Source organism: Colletotrichum fructicola (genome assembly GCF_000319635.2).
Source record: "Colletotrichum fructicola Nara gc5 chromosome Unknown KSG_Nara_v1_contig01, whole genome shotgun sequence".
In the NCBI taxonomy this organism is placed as follows: domain Eukaryota; kingdom Fungi; phylum Ascomycota; class Sordariomycetes; order Glomerellales; family Glomerellaceae; genus Colletotrichum; species Colletotrichum fructicola.
Window position 1 is genome coordinate 7,565,660 of NW_027094051.1, and position 20,658 is coordinate 7,586,317.

The 20,658-nt window shown below is 52.8% G+C and overlaps 8 protein-coding genes across 8 annotated transcripts; 5 read left to right on the forward strand and 3 right to left on the reverse strand.

The window, feature by feature from the left end:
* Positions 1 to 475: 475 nt before the first annotated feature.
* IFR (Isoflavone reductase) lies at positions 476 to 1,414 on the forward strand (the record flags this gene model as incomplete). The annotated part of the gene is made up of 2 exons (XM_032035119.1): positions 476 to 511; positions 563 to 1,414. 2 exons carry the CDS (start codon positions 476 to 478, stop codon positions 1,412 to 1,414), a joined length of 888 nt encoding a protein of 295 aa, XP_031885739.1.
* Positions 1,415 to 4,467: 3,053 nt separating this feature from the next.
* CGGC5_v002161 (uncharacterized protein) lies at positions 4,468 to 5,520 on the forward strand (the record flags this gene model as incomplete). The annotated part of the gene is made up of 1 exon (XM_032035120.1): positions 4,468 to 5,520. One exon carries the CDS (start codon positions 4,468 to 4,470, stop codon positions 5,518 to 5,520), a length of 1,053 nt encoding a protein of 350 aa, XP_031885738.1.
* Positions 5,521 to 5,606: 86 nt separating this feature from the next.
* Positions 5,607 to 5,869, forward strand: CGGC5_v002162 (uncharacterized protein; the record flags this gene model as incomplete). Its single annotated transcript, XM_066150930.1, has 2 exons — positions 5,607 to 5,639; positions 5,699 to 5,869. The coding sequence occupies 2 exons, from the start codon at positions 5,607 to 5,609 to the stop codon at positions 5,867 to 5,869; spliced, it is 204 nt and encodes a 67-aa protein (XP_066009624.1).
* Positions 5,870 to 7,232: 1,363 nt separating this feature from the next.
* On the reverse strand, positions 7,233 to 8,107 carry CGGC5_v002163 (uncharacterized protein; the record flags this gene model as incomplete). The annotated part of the gene is made up of 2 exons (XM_032035122.1): positions 7,233 to 7,839; positions 7,899 to 8,107. 2 exons carry the CDS (start codon positions 8,105 to 8,107, stop codon positions 7,233 to 7,235), a joined length of 816 nt encoding a protein of 271 aa, XP_031885605.1.
* A 2,222-nt stretch (positions 8,108 to 10,329) lies between these two features.
* Positions 10,330 to 11,082, forward strand: XYL1 (Endo-1,4-beta-xylanase 1; the record flags this gene model as incomplete). The annotated part of the gene is made up of 2 exons (XM_032035123.1): positions 10,330 to 10,695; positions 10,765 to 11,082. The coding sequence occupies 2 exons, from the start codon at positions 10,330 to 10,332 to the stop codon at positions 11,080 to 11,082; spliced, it is 684 nt and encodes a 227-aa protein (XP_031885606.1).
* A 1,939-nt stretch (positions 11,083 to 13,021) lies between these two features.
* AO-I-4 (Copper amine oxidase 1) lies at positions 13,022 to 15,306 on the reverse strand (the record flags this gene model as incomplete). Its single annotated transcript, XM_032035124.1, has 5 exons — positions 13,022 to 13,169; positions 13,226 to 14,070; positions 14,126 to 14,251; positions 14,308 to 14,884; positions 14,969 to 15,306. The coding sequence occupies 5 exons, from the start codon at positions 15,304 to 15,306 to the stop codon at positions 13,022 to 13,024; spliced, it is 2,034 nt and encodes a 677-aa protein (XP_031885603.1).
* Positions 15,307 to 16,044: 738 nt separating this feature from the next.
* Positions 16,045 to 17,863, forward strand: HNM1-9 (Choline transport protein; the record flags this gene model as incomplete). The annotated part of the gene is made up of 5 exons (XM_032035125.1): positions 16,045 to 16,283; positions 16,341 to 16,417; positions 16,488 to 16,763; positions 16,830 to 16,998; positions 17,047 to 17,863. 5 exons carry the CDS (start codon positions 16,045 to 16,047, stop codon positions 17,861 to 17,863), a joined length of 1,578 nt encoding a protein of 525 aa, XP_031885604.1.
* Positions 17,864 to 18,031: 168 nt separating this feature from the next.
* On the reverse strand, positions 18,032 to 20,557 carry CGGC5_v002167 (putative transcriptional regulatory protein; the record flags this gene model as incomplete). The annotated part of the gene is made up of 5 exons (XM_032035126.1): positions 18,032 to 19,012; positions 19,071 to 19,322; positions 19,388 to 20,135; positions 20,185 to 20,352; positions 20,412 to 20,557. 5 exons carry the CDS (start codon positions 20,555 to 20,557, stop codon positions 18,032 to 18,034), a joined length of 2,295 nt encoding a protein of 764 aa, XP_031885601.1.
* Between the last annotated feature and the right edge of the window lie 101 nt (positions 20,558 to 20,658).

A 20,658-nucleotide genomic window follows, 5' to 3' on the forward strand; every position in this document is an offset into this window, starting at 1 on the left:
AGCCGACGGAGCCGAAAAGATCGGACGGCCTGAGACAGACACGCGTTTTTGGTGTGCTTCATATTACGGCAATATCGAACTGCCCCAACGGACCGCAACTTGAGATGGAAATGTGACGTTCACAAACAAAGTTCCGCTCGGACTCGGGACGGAGGGATGCAGTCCCCAAACCGGGAGTCCGACCCCTGTTTATACAAACACGACGTCGACAACCAAGCAAAGATGAGATATAATCACGGCATGTAAAACTACAGGAGACTTTCAAATGCGGTGAAACGTAATCGCGTACTCGGGATAGAGAGTCCTGGGGGCCAACATCAGTAAGGTAACCTGGTGGCAGCAGCATTTGTAAGCTGGTCGAGCAATTTAAAGAACAATGTAGTTCTCATAAATAGGCCCTCGCGGTCTTTGGCCTGCCTAGTTCTGGATGTGAAGCACCCCTTTTATCACAATCTCAAAACATCATACATCAAAAATGGCACCAAAAATCCAGAAAGTAGCAATCGCTGGCGTAAGTTCAACTCCCAAGACTCATGGGCATACCTATCTAACTGCAGCTTAGGCAACCGGCAACGTCGGTAGCCACGTTCTCAAAGCATTGGTGAAGGATGGATTCCAAGTCACCGTTCTGACACGCAAGCAAGGGTCGTTTCCAGAGGGAGTCACGGTCAAGGTTGTTGACTACGCCTCACATGACACCCTCACAGACGCCTTGAAGGGCAATGAGGCTTTCGTCGATTGTACTCTTGTTCAGGACGATACCCCTACTCGCATGATGGACGCTGCCGCTGCAGCAGGAATCTATCGGTATATCCCTTCAGACTTCAGCTTGGACTTCAACAACCCCAAGCCCCACACTCTGCCCATCTGGTTCAAGAAGGATGCGAACGACAAGTACCTCCTTAAGAAGTGCGAGGAGACAAGCATGACCTGGAGCATTATTTGCAACGGCGCATTCTTGGACTTCTGTCTACGCACTGGCTTCTTGAACATTGACATCCACAAGAAGAAAGTCGACTACATGAATGACGGTAACAACGTCATTGCGTGGACCACCCTCGAGACTGTCGGTAAAGCAGTGTCTGGAACCCTGTCACACCCCGCTGAAACGGAGAACCGCCCTGTATATGTTCACTCTGTTTACAAGAGCCAGAGGCAGATGGCAGATCTTTGCAAGGAGGCTCTGGGGTCTGATGGATGGGAGGAGACGAAGTCGGACATGGAGGAGAAGTTCGCTTGGGCGATGAAGGAGATTCAGGCTGGAAACTTTAACCTGGGCGTGCTGGCAACTATGATTCAGTATGCAAACTCCAGGTCGGACTTTTCTTCGCCTTGGCCGCAGGATGATAATGCACTGTTGGGCGTTAAGGAACTTTCAGACGGGGAAATCAAGGAGTTGATCAAGAGTCTCTAGCTAGATTACAAATCACCAAGTAACTGGCTGCGCAGACCGAGTCAATTTCAGCCAAAATGCATCCTAAACTCTTATCTTTTCTTCCAGCAGCTTAGTCGACAACGTACATATCGTTCTGAGTGAACATAGAATTTCACACCAGGAGTAGTCACAGTCTGCGGCTTTGGAAACTCGGAACTAGACATATGATATCGCAAGAAACCTCACTAGTGATTTGGAAACCCATAATGTAATATGCGAGCTGTTGTTCAAATACTGGAAACTATTCTCAATAAGAACAGCCTCACCTAGTTGTTCGTGTGAACAAGAAAACACTGACTGGCAATTTAAGAATAAAGATGCTTTTGACTGGTTCGTAATTGGAAGCGGCTTACCATAACTATGAGCTGGAGCAAGTGCTTCAAAGCTCACTGCTGTACTTCTTTTCCCCTGAAATCAGCCAAATAATAGGCGGTCACCTAGATAGATTGGCCGTGGCTTTGATAATTTTACGAGATGTCAGGCAAAGACCAGTACCATACCAATTACCAATAGATTACTTCCAACTTGAGTGACGGGATACTTTCATCATCTAGTGAGGGATCATATTCTTTTCGTTCCGCTGCTCCTCGTCGTTAGGCAATTCACAACAATCAACGAGGGATGATTCCACACGTGCAAATTCCACGTTCTGAAACATATCTGTACGGTTCGCTGACCACATCAATGGGTCAGTAGCAGACTTAAAATATTGCATTGTACTGTGCTCGACCTTCTTGCCACCTTGCTCTTTTGTTATTTGGAATGGACGTTGATGGTGCGCATGGGTAACCTGCAAAGTGCCGCTGCTGGTATAGGCAGGTACCGCATACAATTCTAGAGGATGCATGGTTAGTCTTCTTTAAGTTGAGTCATCTTTCAGTTATCTTGAAGGAATGAACGTGTCGGGAGCCGAAGCAGAACTAGGCCTTGGAAATACTAATTAGTTGACGCTATGGATTAGCGGAGAGTTGCCATAGGTGGTTGCGTAATGCGAGAGTAAAGCCCACTACACAACGAGAAAATACCACAGGTTGATCAAAATATGAAATTTTATAAAGGATACCCAGATCGTAATAACTCGCAAAGCCAAGGGTTCTACACTTTTGAAGATTTTAACACAATCTCTTGACGAGCCACGGGAAGACCTGTAACCTACTGGTCAACTCAGATCGTTTCTTGCGTTAGTTTGTCGAACACATTAACACCTTTTCCAATGGATACAATAGACGCTTTCATGCGGAGAAAACATTCCAAGACTTGCGCCGTTCTTCCACTACATGTCGATCTGAAGATGTCGATACCCTTGAGCTCATCGAGAAGACAGCATACCCACTTCATGATCATGCCGACAAATGTCCTTGCCATGCCGCTGCATTTCATGACTCACGTTATCATCGTCATTACTATGGTAAAGTCCTCTGAATGAACAAGCAACGGGCTATTCTTCATAGGCTCGCATAGTCAGGATGCTTGCTGGCAGCGCGTCGTGCCAGGAATGCCAGAAAGTTTAAGCTGCGCCCGAAGCATTTCTAACCTCAACTTTTCCGTGGCCAGCATATATGTTCCTTCAGATTTCTGATCTCGCTCTCATTATTCGTCTTGGTTCATTGTTCAGCAAAACCTCTCTCGGCAACGAACAACTAGTTGATGCGATTTCAGTTCCCACATCTATCCCAGTACTCCGAGTCCAGTCTCACATTTCAAAGACGATGGGTTACCATTCGAGACATCCGTTCCTAAATATTTTGCCGGTCGGCACACAACAAGGTTTCTCGACGGCGATGCAGAGAGAAACTCTACTTTGCCGTTGGTGACATCCCCTCGGGCAACGACCCGGCAAGACGGGTAGCTCCACAGCCGGCAGGTTGTGGCCCGGAGACCGGCTCTTGAGCTTCAACTACGTCACGGACGTAACAAGAATACTCCGATAGAAAATATTCCAGACAGTTGAGGTTCATGCGCTATAACTGCATCTCAAAGACCATACGGTGCGACAGGTTGAGATATTTGAAGTCTTGCTCTATCAGGGAGGTTAAGAGTGGCAAATCACATCTACCGAACGTGTCTTCGATATGTCACGGAGTCACAGGGTGACCATACGGAGATGTCAAGTCTCGAATTGGACTTGAAGATTCCATCTGGACAGTTTGAAGTGTGGGAAAATGACCGAGAGCAAGCGAGTCTACCGCGTTTCATGCCAAGATGCAGGTTATCTTCTTTGAAACCTGTGAATACGGTCGGCCGTTCATTATCCACAGGCAAAGACCTCACGAGCAGAGACTAAGGCCCAGTTCGTAGCAGGATCTACATACGTACGTCAGTCTCTCGAAGACAGCCAGCTTTATCAGCGCACAGGTGATTGCCGGTTCGAACTGCAAGATCTCAGCCTCCACTTCTAGAAGACTTCAAACACGTTCGCCGTCTGAACTAGAAGTGTTCGGCCAAGATAGTCTGTCCCGGGTATCCCTTCGTCCTCCTCCAATCACTCGAGTTGATTCTGCCACAAGGCAGATGACCCTCGATGAATCCTGCGAGCCAACATGAAGGAAACGGCAAAATGGTCGACCTTCCCTATTGGTTTAGAGTTCATGCAGCGTCGCAGCAAAGTCAAGTGTGGCAGAAATCTGATTCGCAGGGCGACCTCTCGTCCTCACTCTGGGTTTCGCTATGCAGACGAGTCAGTTCATACGCGCTCTCCAACCCGCGATCCTCCCAGTCTCAAACGCCGAGGCGCAAATCGTAAGCCTCTCTGAGGAGATTTATACTTTTCCCCGTGAGGTGGTTCCCGAACCTTAATCGCACCGGCGCTCAGACTCCTGCAGATGCCAATCAGTCGTCTTAAGTAGGTGGCCATGGAAACATTCCATCTGGCCACTGTAACGGCCTGTTTTGCGCCATCGCATCTTCCATCCCGTCTCCCGCTGACAACCCCGATCGCCGTTGTTCATTCCATGATGCCGTCCAAGCGAATCGAACGAACGGCGCCGGCGACCCTTCGAGTCCGAGTACTGTACTGAGCGACAGAGAAGAGAATGGCGGGCGAGACGGGGACCATCTCGGTCTCGCAGGTCCAGGCGATGGTGATGATCGCCTTCGCCGCGACAGCGTACTACAACACCATCGAAACATTCTTCTCCATCTTCACGACCTTCAAGCGGCGACGGGGACGGTACTTTTGGAGCATGATCGTCAGTAACACGGGGATCAACATCAACGTCATCGCCTTCGTCCTGCGATACTTTGGATACTACCACGGAGCCATCGTGGCGTCGAGCTTCATCATCCCGATCGCATGGTACTCTATGGTAACGGGGCAGGCCATCGTCCTATGGTCCCGACTTCACCTGGTGGTTCACAGCCAGCGCAAGATCCGCATGATTCTCGTCATGATTATATTCAACGCGGTCACGATGCACGTCCCTGAGACGGTCATCTTCTTCCTGGCAAATTTCGAACACCCAGCCAAATGGTCAATGCCCTTCAAGATCTACGAGAAGGTGGAGCTGGTCGTCTTCACGATACAGGAAACCATCATCGCCGGCTTCTTCCTTTACGAGGGCTACTACAGCCTAAAACCTCTGAGCGCGATCAAACCAAAGGCGGTCGCAAACATGGTGCGCCATCTTGCGGGTCTCTTCGCCGCTGTATTCCTCCTCGATATAGGTCTGATTGTCCTAGAGTACAACGACAAGTTTGAGATCCAGACGATGTGCAAGCCATTTGTGTACAGCGTGAAGCTCAAAGTTGAGTTCGTTGTGCTCAATAAGCTACTGTCATTCACCAGAATGAGCACCTGCAACTGCCGGGGGCCGGAAAGCCTTCCTTCGGTGACATTACCAGATAGCCATAAGCGCACCATGGTTGGCCAGGGCGCCGTTTTGGTGGCGCTGCCAGATATCGAGCAGACAGGAGGATCTTTATCACCGTTACGACGTACATTCACCGACCACATCTACGACGGGCGCCAGGCCGCCGGTACTCCTGTACGAAGAAACTCGAAAAAGAGTCAGCTGTCAATAAGGCAGAGAGAGGTGACCGATGACGAGGCGCCTCTGAACGAAAAGAGCACGACGAGCAATGGATGAAAAGGCAGACACAGAGCTCAACACTAGACCTTTTGCGCATTCCGGTTCGGCAGCAACGTGTCTTGCCCGGGATTTGAGGCAGCCAAATGACTGAGTCCTACATTGGCTCATGCTCGAAGGTGAGTGGTAATACTGGTCGACAGTAAGTATATTACCTTACTTACACACCACCTTCTAGGCCCAGTATACCTACGTCAACATCTGGCAGGTGCCCGAACGAGACAAAGGGAAATTCGCGCTATATCTCAACACCAGCTATAGTGCAAATTGCGCTTTGATTGAGAAGGGAGCATGGGAATTATCACGGAGATGCGAGCAGCGGTCGGTAACAACGAGATGCTGCTCGTAGTGAAAGCAATCGGCCAAGTACGGTTGCAAACAGTTTCGAGAGACTATGCTATCGTACAAAGCAGGCTGCTGTTGAGCGACTGGACAAAATTCAAGATGTCCTCTACGAGACGAACACATGGAGGAAGACACTCATGGGAGGGATCATTATACCAAGGCCAGATTGAATCTGAAAGCCTACGAAAGATAGACAGCGTGTCAGCGTGGTTGGATATCACTACTTAGACTAAATCAATAATGTTTACTCATCTCCGTGGCCAACGTGGGCAACGCATATCCGTATTGAGAGAATCGACTTCCGAAAGCGAGTGACTGAGGCCACCACATGTGCGGTTATTCCAAAGTCGACTTCGCAGCCGCCGGCCGATTCTGGGCCCCAAACCGGCATATGTCCGGTTTCCATGATCCGAGACCCCCGCAAGGGGTTAAGGTTTCTGTCATACAAACTCTCTTCGCGCCTGCCGAGAGATCTGGCTATGTGCGTTTGAGCCACTGTAAGACTACGGCAGTTTCGCAGATTGGCAAGTGTACGGAAACAGTAGTGTACGCCATTTCTCTCGCGGAATTGTAGAACATGTAATCAATAGGTAACAAGTTATGCCATAACACAAAGCATATGTAGATATTCGACGAAAGAGAATTTGTCCCGTAGGTGCTTCCCTTCGAGTCTCTTTTTATAGACTTTGAGATTCCTACCAACCAAATCGGCTGAGCGGTGTCGCCATATCTGGTGACTTCAGCTGAGTTTGAATTTGAGTGTGCGGTCACCCAAGGTGGACCGATGGGGGAATGCATGGATGCCAGCGCCGGTTCCGAAGAATCTTGAGAAGCGGCACATCCCCCGTACTGAATCGGCGTTGCGAACGACTCGGCTCGGCACAAGCAGAACGGGTGGCTGACTCGGCTTGTTGATCTTGACCTTCTTGAGCTGTTCTGACGAACCGTTAACTTCAAAAGAGGCATTTCAGCAGGTTTGTGAAGCGGGATGATGTCACTTCAGTATCTAGAGCAGTCTGCTGGCTGCGGGTAGGGCTGCGGATGGCCGGGTTGCTGAGTCGACTTTGAACTGTCATACTTTTATTACTACGTGTTCGTGGGCAACTGAGGCGCGCAAGGACACTTCTCAGATATCTTCTGACGATTCAAGAACATTGCCGCAACGTCTGTAAGCCTACGGAAAGTGACGTACGTAATAACATGAACAAAGCATCATTTCATTATGGTTAAAGACTACCTATGTGTACTAAAAAAACAGCCATTTGGTAGGACCCAAGTTAAACTACAACGACCTTTGACCCAATACATGCACCCAGATAGATTTGTGTTGAGAGACTATTACATGTTCAGACAAGCAAACGGCCAACTCATCCCCCTCCACTGAACGTTTCACCCCCAGTCTTGAGATACTCTTTCTCCTCGGGCGTCGACTGCCGGTGCATAGCAAGGTTTCGGTGCGGATACCTCCCAAACTGGGCGATTATGTCTCGATGCTTCATCTCAAAGTCGTAATTGGTTTCAAGCAGGTCTCTCGCCGTCTCTTTCTGTACCGCCAAGACTCCCCAGCACTTCCTCTGATCGTCGTCTCCGGCGGCCCCGTCCCCAGCCATGAGCTCCTCAAAGTCGTCCTTCATCTTTTGGTAATGCTCCACCGCCAAGTCATGCAGTGCGAGGTCTTCCGAGTGCATCAGCGGGAGATAGAACCACATGCGATACGCTACCCGGTACTTTGTCCGGTTGTGCGTTGTCGCGCCAGCGTTGATGGCATGGTTGGCAATGTCGCGGGCGATGGGGTCAAAGAACTTGAAGACGACGGAAGATTCTGCGCCACGATAGCAATTGCGGGGGATCTGGTCCAGGAGCAGGACGAGGCTCAACCACTGAAGTGGCGTGATGGGCCTCACGATGGCGATGATGTCTCTCGAAGTCGCCCTCGACGACTTGAGGGCCTCCAGAGCCGGACGAAACTTTCTCCTAAAAGCTCTAGTCAGTTGCACGTGTTGGAGGACGCAGGCAGGCGGGCTGATACGAACACGCAGCTCTCGTCAAAGTTCTCGTCGGAGAAGAACCAACGCCCCAGCTGGTTCTTCTGCGGCAGGATGAACGCTTCTTCAGTATGCAGATGCTTGAACCAAAACTTCCGCAGCTTCTCGAGGAGCTCCGGCGTGATGACCTCCTTCAAGTGCGCTGTCGCGTGCGCCCTGCATGCCTTGGATCGGGGAAGGCCGCTCGTCAGCGTCATCTCGTCGGCGGAGTCGCGAGAATAGCCGGTGCTCTGGAAACCGCGTCTAGGCCGAATAGACAGTCCCGATGGCAAAGGAGACCCTGCGCATACCACGCGAGGCCCACAACGACGCTGAACCGTCAAAGTCTGCCACGAACTCAACCGCAGCAACGGCAGTGTACGGGTGAAGCACCCCGCATTTCGCAGGCTCCGGCTGATCTGGTGAGGAGGCATGACAGCAACCGCGCCTCCTCCTTCCTCCTCACTTCCCCCAACTCGAGAAGCGAGCCGTAATTCGACAAAGGGGGCGCGCGGCGGTGACCTGCGAATCGGCAAAGGGGTGGTGCCACTGGCTGCACTGACGTCGTCCGATCTCTCGTTCTGGGTTTGTGCGGCCTGGGGAAAAAGGGAGCAGGAAACGTTCTGGGCACGCCTAAATGCGGGGTTTGTGCAGGCTGGGCGGCCCCTTGTGCAAGTAGGGGTCTCTCGCTTGAGGCCGCTAATGCAACGCAGCGCTGTGCTTGGGGTTAGCGGGATGAATGCGCACAACTTGGATTGGCTGGGGGTGGCTTGAGAACATCACTTGATCATGGCAAAAGGGATGGCGCTACGACTACGACGTGGCGGTGGAGGTTTGGAGAGAGACACGGCCACGCGCTGGAATGTGATGATGCAGATCAGAGATCGCCGGCCAGAGACACGATAGCCTGATATCGAGCCTAAACACTGGGCTGTTGTGTTAAGTCATCCTCCGTGGCTCATGTGTGGTGGCTCTGTGGCCGTTATTTGTGCGCCGCAAAGAGTCTAGTTTGGCTGGGCTTGTGGTTGAAACATAGCCAGCGCTTAGAGTGGCATATAAACTGAATGCCAAGTTTAAGGGGCTTATGTCACCTCACACAATAGCCATGGGAAATGAACCCGACGATGCGATGCCTTCGCGTTTCTTCACTTCGTTTGGGTACAGTCTCTGCAATTTCGTATGCAGTGTAGCGGATCATAAACGCGATGTGAACTTGTGGAGAGAATCTCGGCTTCCAGAAGACTTGGCTAGCATTTCTGTGGTATTCAGAACTGCCTAAATGCACAAGGTAGTGTGCCTCAATGCCGGAGTCGGTATTGATCCGTACCCCAGACAGAGCTGCAGCAGTCCGTCAATGGCGCCATCCAGTCGGCTTCTTGGGAACCGCGAGTCTCTTTCCTTGAAACCCGGCAGAAAGCAAAATCCTCAGATTCCTCCCGACCGATCAATGGCACTTGCGCATTCAACCGGCGGTAAAAAGACCTTGGCCGTTCACTGCAACCCGAGCGAGCGCAACTTTGGTTCGCATCATCAATTCGAGATTTGTCCCGCCGCCTCCTGAGCTGACAGCGGGCCGCATGCTAGCTCGAGCATCCCGAGCCTTAAAGCTTGTGCTAAGCACAAGTGATGTGCAAGATCCCTCCTCGCTGGACGATGAGCTCCGGGGATCATCTTCGAACGGCCCAATTTGTTGGATAAATAACCCCATCGTCAGCCTTCAAAAAGGAAGCCGGCATGACCGGCTAAATAGCTAATAGGGGTCGGACATGCTTACCTCTTCCAAGCTCGCCAACTCGGCCGCAGTACCGGACTGTTCACCCCTTGCGCAAAATTGCGGAGAGCACCGACAGGGATCATGCAACATCGGCCCCGGCTTGGCTCATTTACTCCCGACGACGCGGCACTCAATCCGACTCCTGGCCTAAACCCGTCCCGGCGATTGGCGGAACCGCAAAGCTCCTGATCGGTCCATCGCGGCCGTCATCCAGTCACCTTTTGGGCAGGTCTCCCAGCTCCGCCGCCCAAAAAACTCGTAAAGATCGGACAGGACTGGGGAACGCTCGACCAGGGAGCTCTCGCCAACGACCACCCACCGGTTCCAAGAATGCTACCCACGTGGGTCGACGTTAGTTTATTCTGGGCAAAGCGCATCGCTCTGGCCCCCATGTTGATGGTCAATATCCATTGTAAACGGCACTTGAATCTCCGTTTTCCCCTTGTCGTCACATCGGCCTCCCTGTGGTGGATTGATTTGACCCAGCGAGGCAAACAAACCGATCGACGGGAAATCTGATTGAAAAAGAGACGGCCTCGTCCTCCCAGCTTCGCGATGTTCCTCCTCTCTGCTGCCTCACCGGACTCTCTGTTCATAGTTTTCCCACCGCTCCATTCATTCTTTTAAACACATTTTTGTACATACGTATCCAGCTTGTTGATCAACATGCGTTCCTTCGCTTCTATCTTCACGGCCACCCTCGCCGCCGTCGGCGCTCTCGCCGCTCCCGCCGCCAACCCCGGCACCGACCTGATCAAGAGAGCCTCTACCCCCAGCTCTCAGGGCACCAGCAACGGCTACTTCTACTCCTTCTGGACCGACGGCGCCTCTCCCGTCACCTACACGAACGGCGCTGGCGGCTCCTACTCCGTCGAGTGGCAGTCCGGCGGCAACTTGGTCGGTGGAAAGGGCTGGGCTACCGGCACCTCCCGCAGCATCAAGTACTCCGGCACCTGGGCCCCGGTCAACAACGGCAACAGCTACCTGACCATCTACGGCTGGACCAGGAACCCTCTCATCGAGTACTACGTCGTAAGTTGCACCTCGACCCAAGCACACCCACGCATATCAGGAACAAGATGCTGACCCCAATGCTTCCAGGTTGAGAACCACGGCGAGTACAACCCCGGTTCTGCAGGAACCCTCAAGGGCACCGTCACCTCCGACGGCTCCACCTACAAGCTGTACGAGAGCACCCGCACCAACGCCCCCTCCATCGACGGCACCCAGACCTTCAAGCAATTCTGGGCCATCCGTGACAACAAGCGCACCGGCGGAACCGTCACCATGTCCAACTTCTTCAACGCCTGGAAGAACGCCGGCATGACCCTCGGCACCTCTTTCGCCTACCAGATCGTTGCCACTGAGGCCTACCAGAGCGCCGGCAAGGCCAGCATCACTGTCGAGACTGCTGCTTAAGCAGTCTTCGGTCTGATGTGAGGGGGTCATGTGATGGAGAGGTAGCGGTTGAGGAAATTTACACGATCGTCGGCATTAGGGAGGATGTCTTTAGTGATTCTCACCGGAGAGCACAGGATCAGTGATAAAGCGAAGGGCAGGCTCTACAGCCGTTGAAAGGCAGACGTTTCACTGAATTTCTTCGAGGGGCACACCCCTATGCTGCAAATAAAATTTTATTCCGCCTATGATGGCGTCGACTTACACAATCATCAGCCTCATCGTACAAGTCCCTATCATTGTATTTGTTTCATCCTGATGCGGTTCGTTTGCGATCTCATGCGAACGCGATGCTGTGCGCCGAGAGACAGACTGAATGACTCAAGTGAGTTTTGATGCCGAGCCCGTGCTGTATGTAGTGCAAAGCCATGCGAATAGCAAAGCTGATAAGGAATTGAACATATTCAACCCACCAGACGGATGGACTGATGTTTCCTTCTCCCAGCCTAGCGTGTTGGTGTCGAGCCGGTTGTTCGGAGAGTCGGAAGCGGGGCGGGCCTGGAGACCGGGGCTTGTGGGGTTTAATTGTTTGACTCTCGGAGCCGGGCGATCGGAGCGGATGTCAACAAGGGTCCGACTCAGGTAACTATTTACAGAATGGAGAGATGGGCAGTGGTTCATTTATTTAAGCATCACTTTCGGGAATGCACGGATGGTGACGGGCAGCATCAATTTCGTCTCTCTGCTCCCCACTCATCTCGAGATGGCCGTTCTGGGTTGTTCGCAACACAGGTAAGGTGGAATCTCATAGCGAACGTGCAACGAGCCGACGATTTCCCAAATATGACACATGGCAATAGTCATTGATCCGACAGTCAATATTCTTTCGATTCACGACATTCAAACATTACAAAATCGTCCTCGCCATGCTGTGAGCTTATCGTGGAGCGTTGCACTTTGCATGTCGGCTTCGCCGGCTTCGGACTTTCAACCTGAATTTTGACAAATTTCTGATTCGATATTTCTCATCACCGATACAATCTCTTGATAGCCTCGCAGCTCAAACATGGACAGCGCTTTCCGATCCTATTCCGACTCTTAGCCCTTATCTCTGTGGGGGTTCGTTGACGTGTTTCCCATTCCGAGACCCTTCCGACGCCCACCCACCGGGCCGCTATCTTTGCTTATCGTCTTGAACATCACTGCTAGGTAAGCCTGTGAATCATGCAACTCCTCATCTTGAATGTGACAATGTGTTGCTTTGCCACTCACCCGGATGAAGGCGCATGAGCCCAAATGCGAGTCATGAGAGATAACGCATCCCGAGGAGTCCGTGATACAGACAGAATAATTGTCATCAAACACCTGAGGCGGATGAGAATCATCCGGGCGAGTATGCATTGTTGATTGTTTGGAAGCTACTGGTTGGCATGCAAGGCAATCGACTTGAACCGTTTCTCTCATACGCGCCTCTCAATCTCAGCTCACAAAACCGGTCTTGGCCCACGACATGCCTGTCGGCGATCAAGAATTGAGTAGGACACCGTACTCGACTTCGAAAGCATTATACTTTCATTTCAATTTCTCTACAAACTCAAAGTCGTGGTGATAATCGAAAGAATGCTCCCCGATTTAAGCCCTCTACCTCTAGCCACCGGAACTGAGATGAAACAATGTCGAGAATTATTTTACTGTATTTGACGCTTTCTCCCCCGAGCTCACTCAAATTCAACGGCTGTGATAAGAAAGAGGATCGAGCTCAGGGTAGGTATCTTCGGCGATCTTGGACTTGCAGTTTGTTGAACAAATTTCTTCCTTTTATGAAAAGATCTAGGCTAGTATGACACCGTCGTCATCGAATCCATCGACAGTCAAAGCTGCCTTTCAAAACCGTTTGCCTCCCTTTTTATGTACATGTCGCTGTTCATACAAAATATCATGAATACCATCATCAAATACTCTACAGGTTGCTTCTGATGGGCGTCTCCTTGGCGCAGCATCCAGAGGTCAGCTTGGATCCAATGTCCTTGTCTGAAGGCACGTCAAGAGCCGGGTTTCCAGTGAAGAAGTCCGACGGCGTGATGTGCAACTGCAGCATCTCGACGGGCCTGTTATCAATTAGCTTTCAGTCACCAATGCGAATGAGATAAGTTGCATCACTTACATGACGGGCCAGTCCTCAATACGAGGGTTGTGTGTCAGACCGAAGACGCTCCAGAGGACAACATCCTGGTTCAGCACGTCCTCGTTCCTGTCAGCAGCGTCCTTGACACCGCCAACCTCCACCTTGCTCTGCAGGGTGTAGCGACCGCCAGCGAACAGCTCGTGGTCCTTGTACTTGGTGACCCACAGGTGGTGGCGGGCAAACAGCGCGCGCTTGGACTGGACGCTATTGGGGTCGGCGAGCAACAGCTGCGTCGCCGGCGGCGTGATCTTGTAGCCGACAGGCTTGCCCGTGATGGGGTTAGGCTTGCTGAGGTTCTGGATCTTAAAGACGCGGTTGTTCATCGGCGCCGCGTCGAAGCCTGCCGAGGTCGTGACCTGCGTCTGCCTGACCTCGTAGAGGTTGCCGTTGGGGTTCGTCCGCGAGTCCATGCGCAGCGGCAGGCTCTCCTCCTGCACGACGGTGTTCTCGTTGCCGTCGATGGAGGGGTCGATGCGCACGCAGAAAACGTGCTGGTGGTTCTGCGCGAGGGCGCCGGGGCTGACGACGTTGCCCCACGGGCTGGTCTTGCCGGGGTCGATGTTGACGACGGATACGATGCCCGTGGCGCGGGCCTCGACGACGATGCCGGCGGCCTGGTCGAACTTGAAGTTGAAGATGTACTCGTAGTTGGCGAGGGTGATGATAAACTGGATGACGAGCTCGCGGCGGCGGGTGACCACGGCGCGGCCGGTGCGCCAGTTGGTGTGCTTCCAGTTGATGCCGTTGTCCTGCTCGTGAAGGCAGATGACGTTCTTGGACTCGACTGCCGCACCCTTACCGTCGATGAGAACACCATCGAAGTACTATTGATCATGTCAGTATACGACTCATAAGTTAGTTCGCTGCCATAGAACGGACCTTGATAACACCTAAGCAATCACAGCCAAGAGTAAGGTTGTTAACAGCGTTACCCAAACCACCATCACCGAAGTCGAAAGCCTGCTTGCGGTGGAACGGCGGGCGAGGATCAGCGTAGGGCACAGTCTGGCATGTTAGCGCACACCCCAACCAACAGGTCAGTCTTAATGGGATGAACTCACCATATCGCTCATGCTAAGACGGTACATGACCGGTCTGCCATCGTATCGCACATCGTGGACGACAGCACCCTCGCGGGGGTTGAAGGTAACGCGCATGCGCCACTTCTGCCACTCAATCAAGTTGCCATCGGTGATGGAGAAACTGGGGCCCTCAGGCTGCTGCACCGTCAAGGGCTTGAGATCCTTCCGCGTGCCGTTCGGCAGTAGCTCAGGCACGTACTCGCTCTCCTGGCAGTGGTCGATGATCGTGGGGGCGTGTGTCCTCCCGGACAGGGCATCGCCCTTACCACCAGTAGCAAGCTCGTCGATACGCACGATCTCCTTCTTGTGCGCATCCATAACAGGGATCAAAGGCAGGGGGTAGGCGTAGAAGTTGGAGTCCGGGTTTCCACTTCTCGTGTCCCGGGCGAAAATAAGAGCCTGGAAGAAACGGTTGTCGCCATCTGCGGCGTCAGGGGCGCCGTAGGGCCACGGCTCGACGACGACCTCGAAGCCCTCTGGCAGCTTAAGCTCAGCGATCTTCTCCTTGAACAAGGGGGAGCGCTGGACGGCATCAGCCAGGACCTCGAACTCGTAGCTTTTTTGGTGACAGGCGCGTTAGCGTTGCATTCATCTCGCAGAACCCGCGTGGGGGGTTGAAGATTCGTGGCTGGGAACGTACATGGTCAAACTCGCTTGGTGCTCGGAACCGATAAGCTTCTGATCAACAATCTTCCCGAGACCCAGGTCCACGATGGACTCGAAGTACTGGGCCTTGGTCGCGCCACCAATGACATCGTAGAACACCTGGGCGCATCTCGCCGGTCTCGGTGATGATGCTGTGAGTTTGCCTGAGTGCTCGAGGTCCAGGAACTTGAGGACCTCAGCCTTTGGTGGTTCCCACAGGTAGTTCTGTCTGAAATCGAGGACGGAGCCGGGGTGCGCAGCGAGCACAATGTCTCGGGCCTTATTGGTCTCCTCCAGAGACAGGGCCGACAAGGGGTGCGGAATAGCTGCCATTATGGGAGGTGTGTATGTGACTCGGAACTAGGTTGCAGAGGCTGTGGGCGTCCGAAGATGGTTGTTCAGGGTTCGTTTTCGAGACTGAGCAAGATTGCGTTCTTATGAAGAAACCAGCAACGCTCGGAATGAATCTCTAACCAACTGTGTCCTTTGATGTCTTAGGTACTGAAACACCAGACTGACCTTCCGCACGTTCGGGCCATTAAATGGTCCACGAGTTCTGGTTGGCTCAGTAGTCGGAAAGCCTTCCGAGGGCCACGTCCGGAACACATCGGAAACCGCGGAACAGCTCCGAGTCAAGGCGCAGCGCCCACGTAGTCTTCTTATCTTCAACCCCGGCCAAGATAAGGCTATTATAAAAGTTAGTTGTTCAAAGATCGAGGCACTAGGGGATCCTGGGAAGCTATTGTGATTGGCCAGCGATTATTGAACCGCAGTTGATTGGGCCTCCCGCTGAAGATAAGATGCCGGACGCCTTGCAGCGGTGCCGCCGTCTGGGTATCGTCTCCATTTTGGTGAATCTCGCAGGTTTGGGAATCTGGATTTGCTCGGTGATAAGATCAAAGAGGAGTTTGAGTAGGTCATGGAGATACATAACAAAAGACGTGTGCCCGACAAACCCCGGGATTGAGTCGGTAGATCGTACGACTGTAAGGCGACAATTCGAAATCGCTAGTCAAAATTTGCTTCAGTCTTGTTGTTTTTTGCTTGTTTTGTGAAATAATGGAAACCGATATGAAGAAAGATACGGTGACCCTTGGCAAAGTCGACTCTCAGAGCCAAAATGAGCCCATCTTCACCGGCGACGACTTGCGACTTGCTCAACTCGGACACGCGCAAGAGTTGAATCGGCAATTCTCCTTGCTTACACTGGGTGCACTATGTGTGTGTCTTATGGCAACATGGGAGGCTCTGTCGAGTGTTGTTGCGCCGGCTCTTGTCAGCGGCGGCGCCCCTTGTTTGTTTTATAACTTGTGAGTTGATGATGCTTGTTCAGTTGGACCACAGCGGAAGGCTAATAAGTTTTGAAGGATACTTTCAACAATTTGCACGGTATGCATCGCATCCTCGCTGGGAGAAATTGCATCCATCTATCCAACTGCAGGAGGTAAGAGTTGCTGGTTGACACAACACCAAAGAGATCCAAATGAGTTGACGCTGACAACTTTACCTCACAGGTCAATACCACTGGGTTGCGGCGCTGTGCCCGCCCTCGACTCGATCGGCCGCGGCGTTTACAACCGGTTGGATCTCTGTGGGGGGCCAGGTGGTTCTTACCTCTTCCGCCGCCTTCGCGGCCGGTCTCCAAGTGCAGTCTCTCATCGTCTTGAACGACGACTCGTATATCCCGGCTAGGTGGCAGGGCATGTTGTTCTATTGGGCAATTCTTGTGTATGCATTGGCCATGAACATTTGGGGACATAGACTTCTACCCACGGCCAACCTTGTGTCCGGTAAGACTCTTTGACATTGTCCGCCCTTAGTTGTGGGAACTCGTATTAACATAGAATTGTTATTAGGCTTTCTCCATGGTGCTGGCTTTCTGGCCATTCTTATTGTTCTCGGTGTCATGGCCCCGAAGAACACCGCGTCCTTCGTCTTCAAGGAGGTCACTAACTCTAGCGGTTGGGAGAGTGACGGAATCTCTTGGCTCGTCGGGCTGATTAGCGCCGTCTACCCGTTCTTGGGGTAAGTAGGCACCTGACCGTGATGCAAGACCAGACTAACGGTCCGTAGCTACGATGCCGCATGCCATTTGGCCGAAGAGTTGCCCAACGCGAGTCGCGACGTTCCAATTGCAATGGTGGGAAGTGTCCTCGTCAACGGCGTAATGGGCCTCATCTACGGCACCGTGTTGCTCTTCTCCACCGGGCCGCTCGACGCCCTCCTCTCAACCCCGACCGGGTATCCCTTCATGCAAATCTTCCTCGATGTAACCAAGTCCCATGGTGGCGCGACATTCATGTCCTTGATCATCATTATGACTGCCATCGCCGCTACAGTCGCCGGCATCACATCGACCTCACGCACACTCTGGGCCTTTGCCCGTGACAGAGCTACCCCTTACGACCACTACCTGAGCAAGGTCAACAAACACTCACAGATCCCGGTCTACTCCGTGGTGCTCGTGACTATCCTCCAGATGCTCCTTGGCTTCATCTACATTGGCAACACGACAGCCTTCAACGCCATTCTGTCCATGGCCATCATCGGAATGTACTCAAGCTACATCGTCCCCATCGCGTACATGCTGTTCGGCCGCAAGAACATCAAGCACTCAGACTTTGGTCCCTTCAAGCTCGGCCCCACCGTGGGCCCCGTATTGAACGTGATCAGTTTGATCTGGATGGTCGTGGTCATCATCTTCAGCACGTTCCCGTCGGCGATGCCAGTGACGCCGCAGAACATGAACTACTCGATCGTTGTGATGGCTGGATGGCTCTTCTTCGGTATCATCTACTACATCTCATACGGCCGCAAGAAGTTCGAGGTACCGGTGGTGGATAGCAACGTGGTAACAGGCATTTCTGTCCCTGCAGATATCAGCGTCTAAGGGACGGAAACGCGGGGATAGGGGGAGGACATTGACAAGTATTGGTTAGATGGTAACATGAAAAGTTTTCACTTGGCTGCAATTCAAGTCCCCGTCCTCGCACTCAGGTGTTTTGTGATGGAAATTGGGGCTATGCATTAATATGGTTGGACTGGTCACCGTGCTGAATTAAATCAATCCCTGAAAACGTCGCGAAATCTCCTCCGGATCCCCTAGCGACATGCCTTGCTCATTGACCCCAAAGAACCCCACCGGAAAATCAGGCGGCGCCGGTTGACCGCCATTGGCATGACCAAAGGCGTCGAAAAGATTCATCAGATCGTTCCCCATGTTGAACATGTCGGGAATTGAGCTGTTAGCCTGCGGACTTGTGTCCCAAGCATCCCATGCGCTGTTCTCCGGCCTCCTTCCGTCCCGTTCGCCCGGGCCCGGGTTCTGATGTGGGTCATCCGGCCGGGATTCGGTCGCGTTCTGTTCCGCGTCATCCCCTGCTTGGGGCGCATCTGCCTTTTCGGGATCACTCCGAAGACCGAGAGATTTGACACCTGGAAGCAAACCTCGAATGGTCTTCCAAAGCCTTCGGCTTGCATGTCCGTGTCGTGAGAATCCCTTGACTAGCTGCACTGCTTTCAGGAAGCTCTCCTTACAGGGCTCAGTAAACACACCCGGTGCGTGACATACAGCGAGCAGGATCACGGCTAATGCGCTCATCAGGAAATAGTTGAAAGCGTGCTGCTGTCGTGCATAGATATCGCTGGTATCGTTGAGGTGCGTCAATACTTGTATGGTATCCAGTGCGATCTCCGTGACTAGTTTGGCACTCTGTATGTCGGCCCTGATGCTGGCAGTGCTGAGGACATGATGCCGGTGGATGAGCGTTCGCATGTGATTTCCGCGTAGGTAAAGTAATGATCGAAGGCGATGCATGCTTCTCGGCTGAGTCCGGGGTGCGAGTCCAAGCCTAGGATGCCGAATACGGAGGTCGTCCGGGATGGAGTTGAGCCAGTTCTGCGTCATGAAGTCCAAGAAGGCGACAGTGTCCTTGGGTATGAATTGTGATGGCGACTCAAAGGGCGGCAGTGCCTCCCATACTTTGGAGCAAAGCCTGCCGTAGGACACCATGCACCTCAAGTAGGGATAATTCTCTCCCTGAAGCGACCGTCAGTCGGTATTGCTGTCCGAAGGAAGTTGATGGCAAATAACTTACTGGCTCGGGCAACTCCGGATCTATGTCCCTGTCAATGAGTCCGAAAGACAGACTTGTCCCGAAGCTCCAGCGTCGATCCAAGACGTAGACGCACCAGAAGCATCGTACGGCAAGATCTCGCTGTCTGGGATCTTTAAAGTTGTCCAAGAGAATCGCTCGTCGATGGAGGCCAATCTCGAGGCATTCTCTGCCGGAAATGCCGATAGCCCTCCATGCTAGAAGCTCCTCACCACAGTGGAACCAGTAGAGGCTCTGACACGATGTCAGCGTGGGCACACATCGAGTAAGCTGTTCGTCCGCGGAATGATTTAGCTCACCAACATGGTCATGATCTGCAGTTCCTTCAAATCGATGAATGCCTCACCCGAGACTCGACACACAACGGGCTCGACGGAGTCAATCAACTTCGTGCTTATGGGATTTTGCCCTTGGGCCTCCATTACTATCGATATAGCAATCGCGACCTTGGCAAGCTGGACATCCTTCTCCTCGATCTTTGGCCGCTCCTCTTCTGGGACATTTGGGTCCGCCGGTGGATTCTGCAGGTGTCGAGCGTAATAGAGTATGTGTGGTAGATTCGCTGAGACGTCTTTGATATTGGTGAAGGGGTAGACTGACTCCATTTCCTCTGAGTACACGTCAAGCAGACGAAGGATTTCATCAAATTCTAATGTCAATAGGCAGTCCAAATCTTTGTGAGATGACGCTGTTTGGTCTTCGGATATGACGGAAGGTGCTCGCTGGGATGCAGCTGGCGAGGCAGATCGGCTCGTCGGTTCCTCATCGCCAGTTTGAATTCGCATGCGGGTGAGCGACGTCTCAGCGATGCGAAGGCTAAACGCCGATCTCGTTGGTCCGACAAACTGAGGTTCCCTCGGCTCACTCGGGCGACGATTCGACTCACTCGCGTAGAGAGGGCTAGGATGCTGTGGACCACCGAGAGCAGCTGGCGAGCGAGTGTTAATATGAGCAACTTTGCCATTGAGCTCGCGAAGAGAGGATGTCAAGCTGGCGACCTGTTCTCGAAGGGCGGCCACCTCGTCGCTGAGATTCTTGTACTGAGAGCTGTCGTCTTGTCAGCTGGAGCCAGATGAACGCGATGACGGTGACGTACGGATGTTGTTCCTCCCTCTCATGAGTAGCATCCCGATCTTTGTCTTTGAGAGGGGTCTGCTGAGGTCCGGGGATGAAGACGCACTCGGCACCGTTGGAAAGGCACCGTCGGCATACCGTCTGATGATCCTCCTTGATGCACTTCAGCTTCCGCTTCTTGCACTCATTGCTAAGCGATCGTCGTGTTAGAAACTCGACTTAAAATATCACGAGCACCCAGTGACTTACCAAGCGACAGGCGTGTACTTCGCCCGCTTGCTGCGCTGGCCCTCGCCGGTCGCGGGCGCGGCGCGCTTCTGCACTGGAGCGGATCCGGCGCGGGTCGACTGCGGCGTCGCGGCCTCTGCCGGCACCGCATCAGCCTCTGGGCCCATAACGTCCAATCGTTCGGCCGGTCGCCAATCGAGACGCGGCGCCGGAGGGATATGGAGCACTGCGGAACGTGTCGTTGACGGTTCGGAATCGAGGGTGAGGA